Raw genomic sequence first — 11,629 nt, forward strand, 5'->3', positions numbered from 1 at the left:
CTTTGGCCTGATGTGATAACAACACTTCCTCTTAATGGAATGTGTCACGATTTTTGTTTAACAAATCCTCGTTTGTTACCAATTCACCACATAGTCTAAGACTATAAGTGATTCTCATAAGATCAGAGTGATAATTGTCCACGGATTCATATTCCTGGAACCTTAGAGCTTCCCATTTTTCTTGGATTTGTGCAACAATGGCTCACAAAATCTAGAATTCAATAATGACCAAAGATTATGAGGATCATTAACATATCCAAATAAAACCATACGGTTTAAGGTGTGGATCAATGTATTTTTCAGATTTAAGGTCCTCTTATTTCAAACACAAGGTTTCAAGGCCTTTAGGGATTCTATCTTAGATGATCAAGAAAATGTTCCATATTTTCTTCATCCCATTAGATCGGATCATTTAGTATAATAATTTTTTTTTCAATTCAGATCAGATTGCTTGAAAACTATGAATGATCTATATCCCTAACAGTCGAGATTTCATGTTCAGTATGCAATATTAGTATGCAATATTAGTATGCAATCAAGCAAACCAATTCAATCATGAAATCAGGTTAGGGTTTTAGAAAAATATACCATATATTTATTATTATTTTTTTCAAAAAATAATCAAATCAGAAATTATTGTGACTTAAAAAAATAAATCAGGAAGATTTGATTTATTCAAGCAATTTATTATATACTTTTCGATTTAAAAATAAATATATTTTCTCAGATATATCTCTGATATTTCGATTTTAAATATTAAAAAAAATATATTTTTTTCAATCCTAATCAAGTTCTAGCCATTATCAATCATCAGGAAAACAAATTTCTCAGACAAGAACAGTAGGTAAAACCTCGAATTAATTTATGAAATCATGATCAGATTTTCTAAAAAAAATATGTAACATGCAGTGCTTAACAGTTCTAGTTGATTCAGATCAGATAAGAACATTAAACAGGACAATAATGATAAGTTTAAGCAAGTAACAGTCGGTTTCTTTCAACATATAGCAGTCATATTTTTTTAAAAAAATTGTTTAACTTTCAATCCTAAACAGTTCTTATGTGAAACTATCATCATGAAAAGTTTTAAACAATTTTAAAATTAGTTTCAGATTAAAAACAGGTTCAAAACAAGTTCAGGTTCGAGATTTTAAAGAGTTTATGGTTTCTGGTTTTATTTTATTTGCAGAGACATGTTGCTAAATATAGCTACATGGCTGCGGATGGTGGTATTTAATACTTTATGGGTTTTAGATGAGTTTTCGATGATACCTGAAAACTTTTGATGGGTTGATCGGTCTATCAGTTAGAGATCTTCCTGGTTAGCTGATGGATTGCTTGGAATTATTGTTTTTGTTGCTGCTTGTTGGAATAGGAGACTGGTATATGGTTGAGAGAGATTTTGGTTTCTGGAACAAATTTTCCGCCTGTATTGTAGCTGAGCGTGGGGGCGCGTCCGAACTCCGATTGATGCGGGGTTAGCCGCGTTGGCTTCGTCTTGTCAAGAGTTTTAATTTGGTATCTGGCTCGTCGTCTGGATCCACCGGAGTTGAGGGAAAGAGCTGTTTGAAGTTTGTCGGGAATTAGAGTTTTTACTGCTCGGATTTATTTCTGGTTTTTAGGGTTAGGGTTTATGAGAGCAACGTCGTGCTGATAACGTGTTGTAAATGAAGTGTTGGGGAAATACTTCTGTTATCATTACTGTCGACCAGAAGATCCATATATATACAAGGTATTAGACCGTCATAAGGTCATGTTTATCCTAACAAGATAAGGATAAGGATAAACACTATGTTACAGATATACATAGAAAATATACTAGATAAATACATAGTCTATGGTTGTCTTTATCATGTCCTGGATTGGGCCTGCAGTACGGACTGGTCCACGGTCGATCATCATTTGGTTTATAACAAAATGGTTTATATTTAGGAAAATAAAACAATATTTCTTTAATGTTTACAGCTTCAAAATGGACAACCAAAATGGAAATGGCTGCCATTTACAAAATACAACGATCATTCCTTATTCGTTTCTCCTATCATAACATTACACGTAAATATCTCTATATATTCTTTTCATTATTTGTATTAAAAAAAGAAAGATTTGAAGAAAAATTAAGGATTTAAAAAGAGTGAAAAGGGGACGAATCACATCACATGATGGAGCAGCTTTGTGGGTTCTCTTCGCTGAAGTAATCGCATCTGTTGAGAGGGCATGGTCTGTAACAAGGTGGTGGGCCACCTCCCCAGCTATCATACACTGGTCGTCCGTAGCACTCGTACGGTTGCGGTGGTGGCATTCCGTATCCATTGAACGCTGGCCCACCTCCATAACCGTCGTAGTATGGCCCACAACACATGGCTACGGGCTGCCCTTGGGGCATCATCGGCACAGCTTGTGGTGGCGGTCCTGGACCTGCTGCCGCCGGTGCGGGTTTGGGAGCTGCGGATTCTTTTGGCTTCTCGGGTTGCTTCGGCTTCTCAGCATCTTTTGGTTTTTCAGACTGTTTAGGCTTCTCTGCTTCTTTGGGCTTTTCAGGCTGTTTCGGCTTCTCAGCCTCTTTGGGCTTCTCGGCCGCCTTAGGCTTCTCAGCCTCCTTAGGCTTCTCAGCGGCTTTGGGAGCATCTTTAGGCTTCTGAGGAAGGGGTTGGGCTTGTGGCTGAGGCTGAGGAGGCTTGGGTTGCTCGATGATCTCGATGGTCTTGATAGAGCCGCCACCTTTGGAACAGAGTTTGTCCATGATCCTCTCAGGGCTGCAGCAAACCACCTTGATGATGACTATGTTGGACTTTTCATCGAACCATTGGTCTCTGATTTCTCTTGTTCCCAATCACACAAATCATTATCCACTCAGTCCATTCCCTCACCAATCAAATCAAATCAAACAAACAATATAATTCAATAGAATCTAAGATAAAAAAAAAAGGAGAGAATGAACTCACGAGGGATCTTGCAGAGAACCTTCTTGACCTTCTTGTAACACTTGGCACAATCAAGATCCACCTTCAACTTCATCATGGTTATCTGTTTTTCAGATATCGACATCACTAAAAGTCAGGTTCTGCCGTAAAGTGACAACATACACTTGGATTGGACGTTTCTAAAGATCTAATCACTGTAGAAGAAAGAGGCAGAAGAACTGGTTCGATCTCTGACACACAAAAGTTAAGAAAGAAACATAGATTCTTCTTATAACTTCCATAAAGTTAAAAACTTTATTTAATACGATCGAATTTCTTTTTAATCCACACAAAACATACATATCCCATATATACAAAAACCTACACAATATAATAACAGAAAACAAGAAATGAGCAGAAAAATAAGTATCAAAAGCTCCCACAAGATGTAAACTCTAAAGACCCACACAACTTTCTCTGTCTACCGAAAGAAGAACAAAACAAGAAGATAAAAAGAAACGAAGAAAGACCTTTTTCTTGCCCTTCTCGGCTATTGCTTTAGAACAGAGAGCTGAGTTCTGGCGGTGGCTTAGAGTCTACTGATGATTAGTGTAGCTTTTTATAACACACACACACACACACTCAAACCTTACTCAACCAATGATATGCTGCACGCGTATGCAGTTGTCAATTTGGCATCTATTCTTTATTTAAATCAAAAACTTTATCATTTCTTTTTTGCTCGTAATTAGTGTACAACAATGTATCACTGAAAGGTGTTCAACAAAAAAATGTATCACTGAAAAGGAGAAAAAAAAACTTTTTTTACATCCAGCTTTCAGAGTTGCCATTAATATGGGTAGATACGAATCGAATATCAAGGTTTTTGGAAGTCTTTGTGATCCAATCCGTTTCATCCCAATAATCAATTATCCTATTTGATTTGATTTATGGCTACTCGAATATCCAGTATCCATATCCAATTTTTTTAAACGGATATCTTGTTTGATTCATACAAATTAAATAAATAATAAAAATCCATAAATAATATAGAACAATATTTCTTTTTTACAAAAATAAAATAAATTTCAAACTATAATAAATAAAATAGTAAATTTAATAAATAAAATATTGTAAAACTTAGGAATATTTATATAATTTTTATATATAATTTTTTAAAAATATATCTATATATATGCATATAACGAATCGAATCGGATATTCGTTCCTAAAAATATTAGTATTTGTGTATTTGTTTTACTTTGTACCATTAAGGATATCCGGACGTTTTGATTCGAACTGAAACGAATAACGAATTAAATAAAAATTTACCGAGATTTTTCCCACTCCTACTAATCAATTTTTCTTTCTTATTTTCTTTTGCCATTTTATATTTACTTCTCTTCTAATGTTTCTTTTTAGTTTAGTTAGATGAATTAACATCTTATATATTAAAACAGAAGTCACAACCTTGATTCATGTGTGATTTTTTTTTAAAAAATGGACTTAATGGACGTATTCATAGAAAGTCATGTTACATTTAATATCTAATCTTATCATTTAAATTTTGGGTCTACCATAAATTTTTATTGGGCTATCAATAATTGGACTTAAACAATAGATGATTTATTGGATTTATAGATAGTATAAATTAAATAGATATAATTTAATGTTGTAATACTATAACTCTATATGCTAAATATTTAAATATTTGACGATGTTAACTTTTAAAATTAGAAATATTTTTTTTAAAATAACAAAAATCATATTATCTAACAATGATTAATCTTTACTACCTCAAACCAATGAAAACAAATTTTAAACTATATAGTTTATTTTAAAAATTAAACAAAAACTAAATGTTTAATTATTTACTCGATAATATAAATCTATGAAGCGAAAAGTTTAATTTTTAAAAAACTTTATAAATTTGTGAAATTTTACAATATCTTTGAATATGACAATAAAACAATAATGAAATAATAATCCGAAAATATATATATAGGAGAAGATACAAATACATGTGAAAGTTTGAAACAATCTATTCAATGAAAAAAATATACAATAAAATTATTATGTTTTAAAACTTTATAGACACATATATTATAATATACACCAATTTAAAATTGAAAACAAAATATTTATATAAAAATAAATGAAAATAAAAACCCGCACAGTTGCGTGGATTGAGATCTAGTGAAAAGTTAAAATTAAAGTTTGAGCCGGCGGCTATTTCAACCATTTGCTCCTTCAACGCACCTCCTTGTTTCTCTTATTTGCTGTTCTTTGGAGATCTGTAATTGTTTCCCCAGCACCACTATCCACTAATCCAACTACTCCAACTTCTACAATACATCACATGCTTAATCATCTGATAGGCAAAGAGATATGGTTTCGTATCCCCTAAATAACAAAAATCATATTATCTAACAATGATTAATCTTTACTACTTTAAACCAATGAAAACAAATCTTAAACTGAGAATTTTTTATGTGGTTTACATATATGTTCCACCATTGAGTTTCTTTTCAGCAAAGAGGTCTCTTGCCTTAGCTTGATATGCATAAATAGGCCGCTAAAAACAAGGAGAGCAATGTAATACCATTCATTTTATTGAGCTTATTTTGGCTATATAAAATTTCAAAGTTAGTTATTCAGTAAAATAATAATTTCACGATATTACCTAGGCTTGAGATTTATTATCTGAGATCCGGATTCGATCCGGATAGTAAAATCTTAGATCCGTCCAAACCGAATCCGGATCCGGATATATTAATTTTTAGGTCCGGATATCCGGATCCGCATCCATATTTTTAAAACATATTAAATTTTTAAATTTAATTAATATTAATATTTGATATATTAATATTTATAGATGATTTAATCTTATAATATAATATTTTGTTTTTACAATGAATATTATACATGAATTAATCTTATAATATTATAATATTTATACATGAATAAATCTTATATTAATATTTATACATGAATTAATCTTATATTAATATTTATACATGAATTAATCTTATAATATTATAAACATATATAAATATATTTAAAAATCTTGTATAAATATTTAATTTATGTATTATATTAAAAAATTAGTAAAACAACCCAAACCGAACGTTTAACCATAAGCAAAAACCAGTTATTTTTTATTTTTTATTTTTTTATTTTATAATTGGCACAAATTTAATGTTGATTAACTAATAATACAAATCTGCACTATCTTTATTATGGTAATAAAATTAATGATGTGATGTATTTTTAAGGTTACGTAATTAATAAAATTGTTCAACTGAGTGAAATATGAAAAGAAAATTAATGTAATTATATTAATGAAATTACTAAAAAGACAATATACTTCTTCTTTTATACTACTATTCATATTTCCAAGCATTTCTTATTTTACTGCTATCATCCATGTTTCCAAAAAATACAGAAAGGTACTTCAGTTTTATATTTTTATTATTTTGATTTAAGTTATTATTTGATTCACAAAACATGTCTTTAAATAAAAATATGCATTATTATTATCATGTTAATATAATTAATGATGTGATGTATTTTTAATGTAATATAATTAATGAAACTGTTAACCTGAATGAAACATAAAAATACAATTAATTATATTAATGAAATTATAAAAAAACACTATACTTCTTTTTATACTGCTATGGGGCTGTTTGTTTGCTCACCCAGGTGATCCATCTGGGTGAAGATGCAAATCAATATTCGTTTTGTACATTATAATGCTACATCTAGATGGATCATCTAGCTGAATTTTTAAAAACTCATCTCAAATTTTCATCCAAATAAAGACGAGCCTTGATGGTGCATCAGAATGCATATGCATCTAGTTCAGTCCAAAATGATAAATGACAAAAATAACTTTTTTAAATCAAAATATTATTTTCAAACCAAAAATTCTATTTTTTTTTTGCATGAACATTTTTCCGCCAGAACCAAAAAATGTATTTTCCCGCCAAAACTGAAAAACACATTTTTCCGCTAAAACCGATAATGTGTTTCCGCAAAAAATGTAAAACGCATATTTCCATAAAAACACACTTTTCGGCCAAACCAGTAAAACCATACTTTTAGGCCAAAACGGTAAAAACGCACTTTCCCGTCAAAACCATAAAATAGCATTTTCCCGCAAAAACCGGAACACACATTTTCCCGCCAAAATCGCAAAAACGCATTTCCCGCCAAAACCGGAAAAAACTGCATTTTTCCTGCCAAAACTCCAAAAACGCATTTTCCGCCAAAACCGCAAAAACGCAAAAACGCATTAACGCATTTTCCGCCAAAACCGGAAAAAACTACATTTTCCCGCTAAAACCGAAAAACGCATTGTCCCGCCAAAACTGAAAAAGCAGTTTTAATATGTTTCCAAACAATTCTCATTTATATTTCTATTCATATTTTCAAACAGTATCAAAAGATACTTCAGTTTTAATAAAACCCAATTATTTTACATTCTTGATTTTATAACTGGCACAAAGTTAATGTTGATTAACTAATAAATAAAAATCTGCACTATCTTTATCATGATAATATAATTAATGATATTGTTAAGGTAATATAATTAATAAAAAATTAAACTAAGTGAAGTATGGAAAGATAATTATTGTAATTATATTAATAAAATTACTAAAAATATATATATTTTTTTTATATTGTTATCAATGTTACCAAACGATTCTCCTTTTAATTTTATCCTTGTTTTTAAATAGTACGAAAAAGTAATTTAATTTTAATAATATAGACTTAACCTTTCATCAATCAAAAAGCTCACATCGGCATAAATAGGCCTATTTTAGGACAATATCTTATTATGAAGAAAATGAGCCTTTGGGCCTGTATCTTTCTTGTGACATGGGTGAATGACCTTTGATGGAGATTTGAGTTCGAGATCATCGATTGTGGCTGGCGATGGAGAATCATCGCAGGCGAAGCTTGCTTGATGATGATGGTGAAATTGGATTACAGTAGAGAGACGGAAGAAGAATGCCGAAGTGAAGCAGTGCCGATGAGAGCAAGCTCTTCTTGAGGCTCAGCTTTGGAGTCAGCGACGGTTGATGATAAAGAGATTATCTCAAAATGTCAATAAAATTTCAAGAACTGAGACCTGAGTCAATGACCTACCAGGAAAGATTCTTAGGTATCTTATTGGTCTTGACGAATGCATTATTATACTCTTTATCTCTCTCTCTCTCTCATTGAAAATGTCAAAACTTGTTGATCTAAGTTGTCACCAACAAACAAAGAGACAGACGACTTATATACACGCCAACGAGCTTGTTGATCCCTTCTCAGCTATCAGCAGCCAACTACAGCTCTAGATCGTGGTGAAATTGAATAACTTTTTTTTTATGGAACAAGTCGTAGTGTGAAGCTTCCTTTTTTACACGCAATCTAGACACAACTCCATAAAAGAGTAAAACTTTCCTTCTCTCTCGAAAGTCAAAGCTGTTCATTTGATGCTTTGATCGGCAAACTTGTGTTCGATTCTTGATTTCTCTTCTCAATGCCTGTTATAACTTTAGAGGGTTTTTGTTGATATTTAAAAGGAATTAAGCATCTTTTTATGCGTTTGTGGTAGGCATGGAAACAGTGAATTGGAAGGAGAGATGATGATGCAGTGTTTAGATGCATTAAAGCACTTCTCCATATTTCTCTTGACTTGTTGTGATTCTGATCGTCATCACCACTCCGGGGGTCTTCCCAACCCCAAGGATCTGGCTAGAGGCACTGTCTGTATGTATTCTTTTTCTCCTCCACGTTTTTTTTTTTTCCTTTTTAACTTCACAACTTAAGTCATATTCATATACCAATTGCAGTTACTGTGAATGAGATTGAAGCTCTTTACGAAATGTTCAAGAGCATCAGCAAAGCCGGCCTTATCGACAAGGTATGCCATAAACCATCCTCACTTTCTTCGTCCTATACAGTATACACTCTCAATTAGGATCCTTTCAAATTATGCAGGAACAGTTTCAGTTGGTACTCTTTAAATCCAACAGAAAGAAGAGCCTTTTTGCTGACAGGGTAAAAAAAAACTTCTTAACTCCCCACATCTAGGTTTCCTTGCCGTGAACTCATATTCAAGACTTTGCAGGTGTTTGACTTGTTTGACACCAACCATACTGGAATCCTTGATTTTGAAACCTTTGCACGTGCCATTTCGGTTTTCCACCCCAAGGCTCTAATGGAGGATAAGCTCGAGTGTAAGTAGTAGAAGAGATCTACCATTTTCCCTTGATATTCAACCTTGTCACAGCTCTTTGATATGATCTCTTTGTGCCTCTACAGTTGCTTTCAAGCTGTATGATCTGAAGCACCAGGGGTTTATAGAGAGACAAGAGGTATGTATATACAGTTGGTGTTATTCTTAGGTAAGTGTTTGTGTGTTTCGTTTCTCTGATCCTCTATTTGATGTGAAGTTGAGGCAAATGATGGTGGCGACTCTAGCTGAATCTGGCATGAATCTTTCTGATGGCGTGATAGAGATCATCATAGACAAGGTGGGCTTTGATTAAATTGATATCCAATGACCATTGAATAGGCTTTTCTCATCGTTATTCGTTGACATGAGGTATTAAAAAAAAAACTGATTGGTGTGTGTAGACATTTGAAGAAGCTGATAGTAAAATGGACGGGAAGATTGATAAGGAAGAGTGGCAGAGTCTTGTTCTTCGTCACCCCTCTCTGTTACAGAATATGACCCTTCAGCATCTCAAGTAAGCCATGCCTCTCTTTCCATCTCTTTTGTTATCTTCTTCGGTGGGGGCTTAAGCAGTTCTTCCATGTTTGTGTTTTGTGCAGAGACATAACAAAGACGTTTCCCAACTTTGTGTTTTACACTATAGTGACTGACAACCCATCGTCTGGATGATCATGAGGGATGTGATTTTGGATTTTTGTTGGTGCAAGTTGATTCTTTTTTTTTTTTTTTTTGGCAACAGAGATGGTACAATATTGTATTTTGAAATCTTGTTTCTTACTTAACTTCGACTCTAATTCTATTTGTATCTGAAACCTGGCCTTTCTGATTTATTTTAAAGCAATATTCAAATTGACAAACCTTGGAACCAAAATTAAATAGAAATTAGAACTTAACCGGTTGCCAAAATTAATTAGAAATTAGTTGGTTTGCTAAAAAAAATATGAGATTTTCATCATGGTTGATGTTATTATTATTTTTTAATCACAATGATATACCCTCTTTGTTTGATGTATGGCACTTTGTTTAGACCAAGTAAAGGTGGGCTGCGGTTGAGAAAGTTGCATGAAACTGAACAATATGTGTGTTGATTGGCAAGTGCTAAAGGATAAGACTTGTGCTTTTCCTCTTCAGTAGAATGGGAGTGTAATGAACAATACTGGAACCAAGGATGTGAGTTAAAACCACCTAAGACGCTATGGAATCAAAAGTGGAAGTATGAACAACATGATTAAGCCTAGTCTTACAATATCTTTTGTAGTATACGATAATACCCATTTTCTCTAGTAGATACGAAAGGTAACATTTTCGTCTCGTCTCGGTCGTTGGAATGATTGACTCTTCAATAAAAAAGGACTGTGGTTGGACTCCAGCTCGACACTGTTCTTACGAGGAACTATATGTAAATCTTTGATTAAATATAATATAATCCTTCACTTTTTTTTCTCTCAACTGCTTCCTCCATCTCTCTCTCTCTCTCTCACACGGATCTCTTTCCCTCTGCGTAAAGACAAAGATTCATCGCCCCACTCCGGTCTCCCTCTCACCTTCACTAACTTCTTCAGATCTATCCACCAACTCTCCAAATGTGCTTCCTTTTCCCCTTCCCAGTAGCTCAGATGCTGTAACCGACATCTCTCCGATCTCGAAACCATGGAGAACAACAACAACCTTAGCCTTCGCTTCCGCAAGATTCCTCGGCAGCCTCTTTCTCTCCCCAAGCTCGAACCTTTGGTATGTATGTCTAACCTCCAGCTTTAAATTGCGTTTCTCTCTCTCTCTCTCACCTCTTCTTTGGGTCACAGCTTGATGGGAATCTGGAACAGTGGCCGCACTTGAACCAATTGGTTCAGTGCTACGGAACGGAGTGGATTAAGGATGCTAATAAATACGGACACTACGAGACTACTCGGCCTGATACTTTCCAAACTCAGATTTTCGAAGGTCCCGACACTGATACTGAGACTGGTAAGAGAAGTAGTGATGATGCATGTCCTTTTTTTGTTTTTTTTTTTTGTCAAAATGAAATCTCACTGCTGTTCTTTCTCCTCCAGAGTTCCGTCTTGCTAGTGCTAGGAGTGCTACATTGGATGAGGATGTAGCCAGCGTTTCTGGGACGCCCTTTACTGATTCTGGATCCCCCAAGGTTTCAACTTTTTTTTCTCTGTACAGCTCTTAGTTTCAGTGGCGTGATTTTGTTTTTGTTTGCAGCATTTTGGGCTACCTCCACTCCCTGCGTATGAACCGGCTTTTGACTGGGAAAATGAAAGATCTATGATATTTGGTCAGAGAACTCCTGAGTCTCCTGCAGCTAGCTATTCCAGGTCTTTTTTTTGCTGTACTTGTCATACTCTCTTATTTGTTATTATATTCTTCTCATTTGTTCTTCTCTTCTTTTCACAGTGGTTTGAAGATTTCTGTCAGAGTTTTATCTCTAGCTTTTCAGTCTGGCTTAGTTGGTGAGGACCCTGACTAACTGTTTGGGGGGGGGGGG

General features: G+C 33.6%; 3 protein-coding genes across 7 annotated transcripts in view; 2 read left to right on the forward strand and 1 right to left on the reverse strand.

Annotated features, from left to right (window-relative positions):
* Positions 1 to 1,915: 1,915 nt before the first annotated feature.
* On the reverse strand, positions 1,916 to 3,524 carry LOC106326459 (pollen-specific leucine-rich repeat extensin-like protein 1). Of its 2 annotated transcripts, XM_013764443.1 has the most exons (4): positions 3,434 to 3,524; positions 2,946 to 3,027; positions 2,615 to 2,820; positions 1,916 to 2,560 (listed from the first exon to the last, which is right to left on the reverse strand). In XM_013764443.1, the coding sequence occupies exons 2-4, from the start codon at positions 3,019 to 3,021 to the stop codon at positions 2,156 to 2,158; spliced, it is 687 nt and encodes a 228-aa protein (XP_013619897.1). In that variant the 5' UTR covers positions 3,022 to 3,027; positions 3,434 to 3,524; the 3' UTR covers positions 1,916 to 2,155. The 2 variants fall into 2 exon arrangements, with proteins under 2 accessions (XP_013619897.1, XP_013619891.1); XM_013764437.1 differs by having other exon boundaries at positions 1,916 to 2,820; positions 3,434 to 3,522.
* A 4,238-nt stretch (positions 3,525 to 7,762) lies between these two features.
* On the forward strand, positions 7,763 to 9,992 carry LOC106343289 (calcineurin B-like protein 6). 4 transcript variants are annotated; one of them, XM_013782476.1, is made up of 10 exons: positions 7,763 to 8,073; positions 8,161 to 8,414; positions 8,515 to 8,669; positions 8,753 to 8,823; positions 8,901 to 8,960; positions 9,031 to 9,139; positions 9,225 to 9,277; positions 9,356 to 9,436; positions 9,540 to 9,652; positions 9,738 to 9,992. In XM_013782476.1, the coding sequence occupies exons 3-10, from the start codon at positions 8,543 to 8,545 to the stop codon at positions 9,805 to 9,807; spliced, it is 684 nt and encodes a 227-aa protein (XP_013637930.1). In that variant the 5' UTR covers positions 7,763 to 8,073; positions 8,161 to 8,414; positions 8,515 to 8,542; the 3' UTR covers positions 9,808 to 9,992. The 4 variants fall into 4 exon arrangements, with proteins under 4 accessions (XP_013637930.1, XP_013637922.1, XP_013637915.1 ...); XM_013782468.1 differs by having other exon boundaries at positions 8,161 to 8,349; XM_013782461.1 differs by having other exon boundaries at positions 8,161 to 8,260.
* A 591-nt stretch (positions 9,993 to 10,583) lies between these two features.
* LOC106308941 (guanine nucleotide exchange factor SPIKE 1) overlaps positions 10,584 to 11,629 on the forward strand; it is a 12,137-nt gene continuing 11,091 nt past the window's right edge. The window contains exons 1-5 of the mRNA XM_013746044.1: positions 10,584 to 10,869; positions 10,941 to 11,103; positions 11,190 to 11,281; positions 11,347 to 11,459; positions 11,539 to 11,594. Coding sequence (XP_013601498.1) covers positions 10,789 to 10,869; positions 10,941 to 11,103; positions 11,190 to 11,281; positions 11,347 to 11,459; positions 11,539 to 11,594 — 505 coding nt within the window. The 5' untranslated portion in view covers positions 10,584 to 10,788. The remainder of the gene's footprint in view (positions 10,870 to 10,940; positions 11,104 to 11,189; positions 11,282 to 11,346; positions 11,460 to 11,538; positions 11,595 to 11,629) is intronic.

Source organism: Brassica oleracea, chromosome C1 (genome assembly GCF_000695525.1).
Source record: "Brassica oleracea var. oleracea cultivar TO1000 chromosome C1, BOL, whole genome shotgun sequence".
Classification (NCBI taxonomy): domain Eukaryota; kingdom Viridiplantae; phylum Streptophyta; class Magnoliopsida; order Brassicales; family Brassicaceae; genus Brassica; species Brassica oleracea.

Bases quoted from the DNA above. Each gene is read 5' to 3' on its own strand.
- LOC106326459 (XM_013764437.1), bottom strand. From the start codon at position 3,021: ATGATGAAGTTGAAGGTGGATCTTGATTGTGCCAAGTGTTACAAGAAG. The intron at 2,821-2,945 runs GTGAGTTCATTC...TGGGAACAAGAG, and splicing joins GGTTCTCTGCAAGATCCCTC to AAATCAGAGACCAATGGTTC.
- LOC106343289 (XM_013782461.1), top strand. From the start codon at position 8,013: ATGTCAATAAAATTTCAAGAACTGAGACCTGAGTCAATGACCTACCAG. The intron at 8,261-8,514 runs GTGAAATTGAAT...CGTTTGTGGTAG, and splicing joins AACTACAGCTCTAGATCGTG to GCATGGAAACAGTGAATTGG. The intron at 9,278-9,355 runs GTATGTATATAC...TTTGATGTGAAG, and splicing joins GGTTTATAGAGAGACAAGAG to TTGAGGCAAATGATGGTGGC.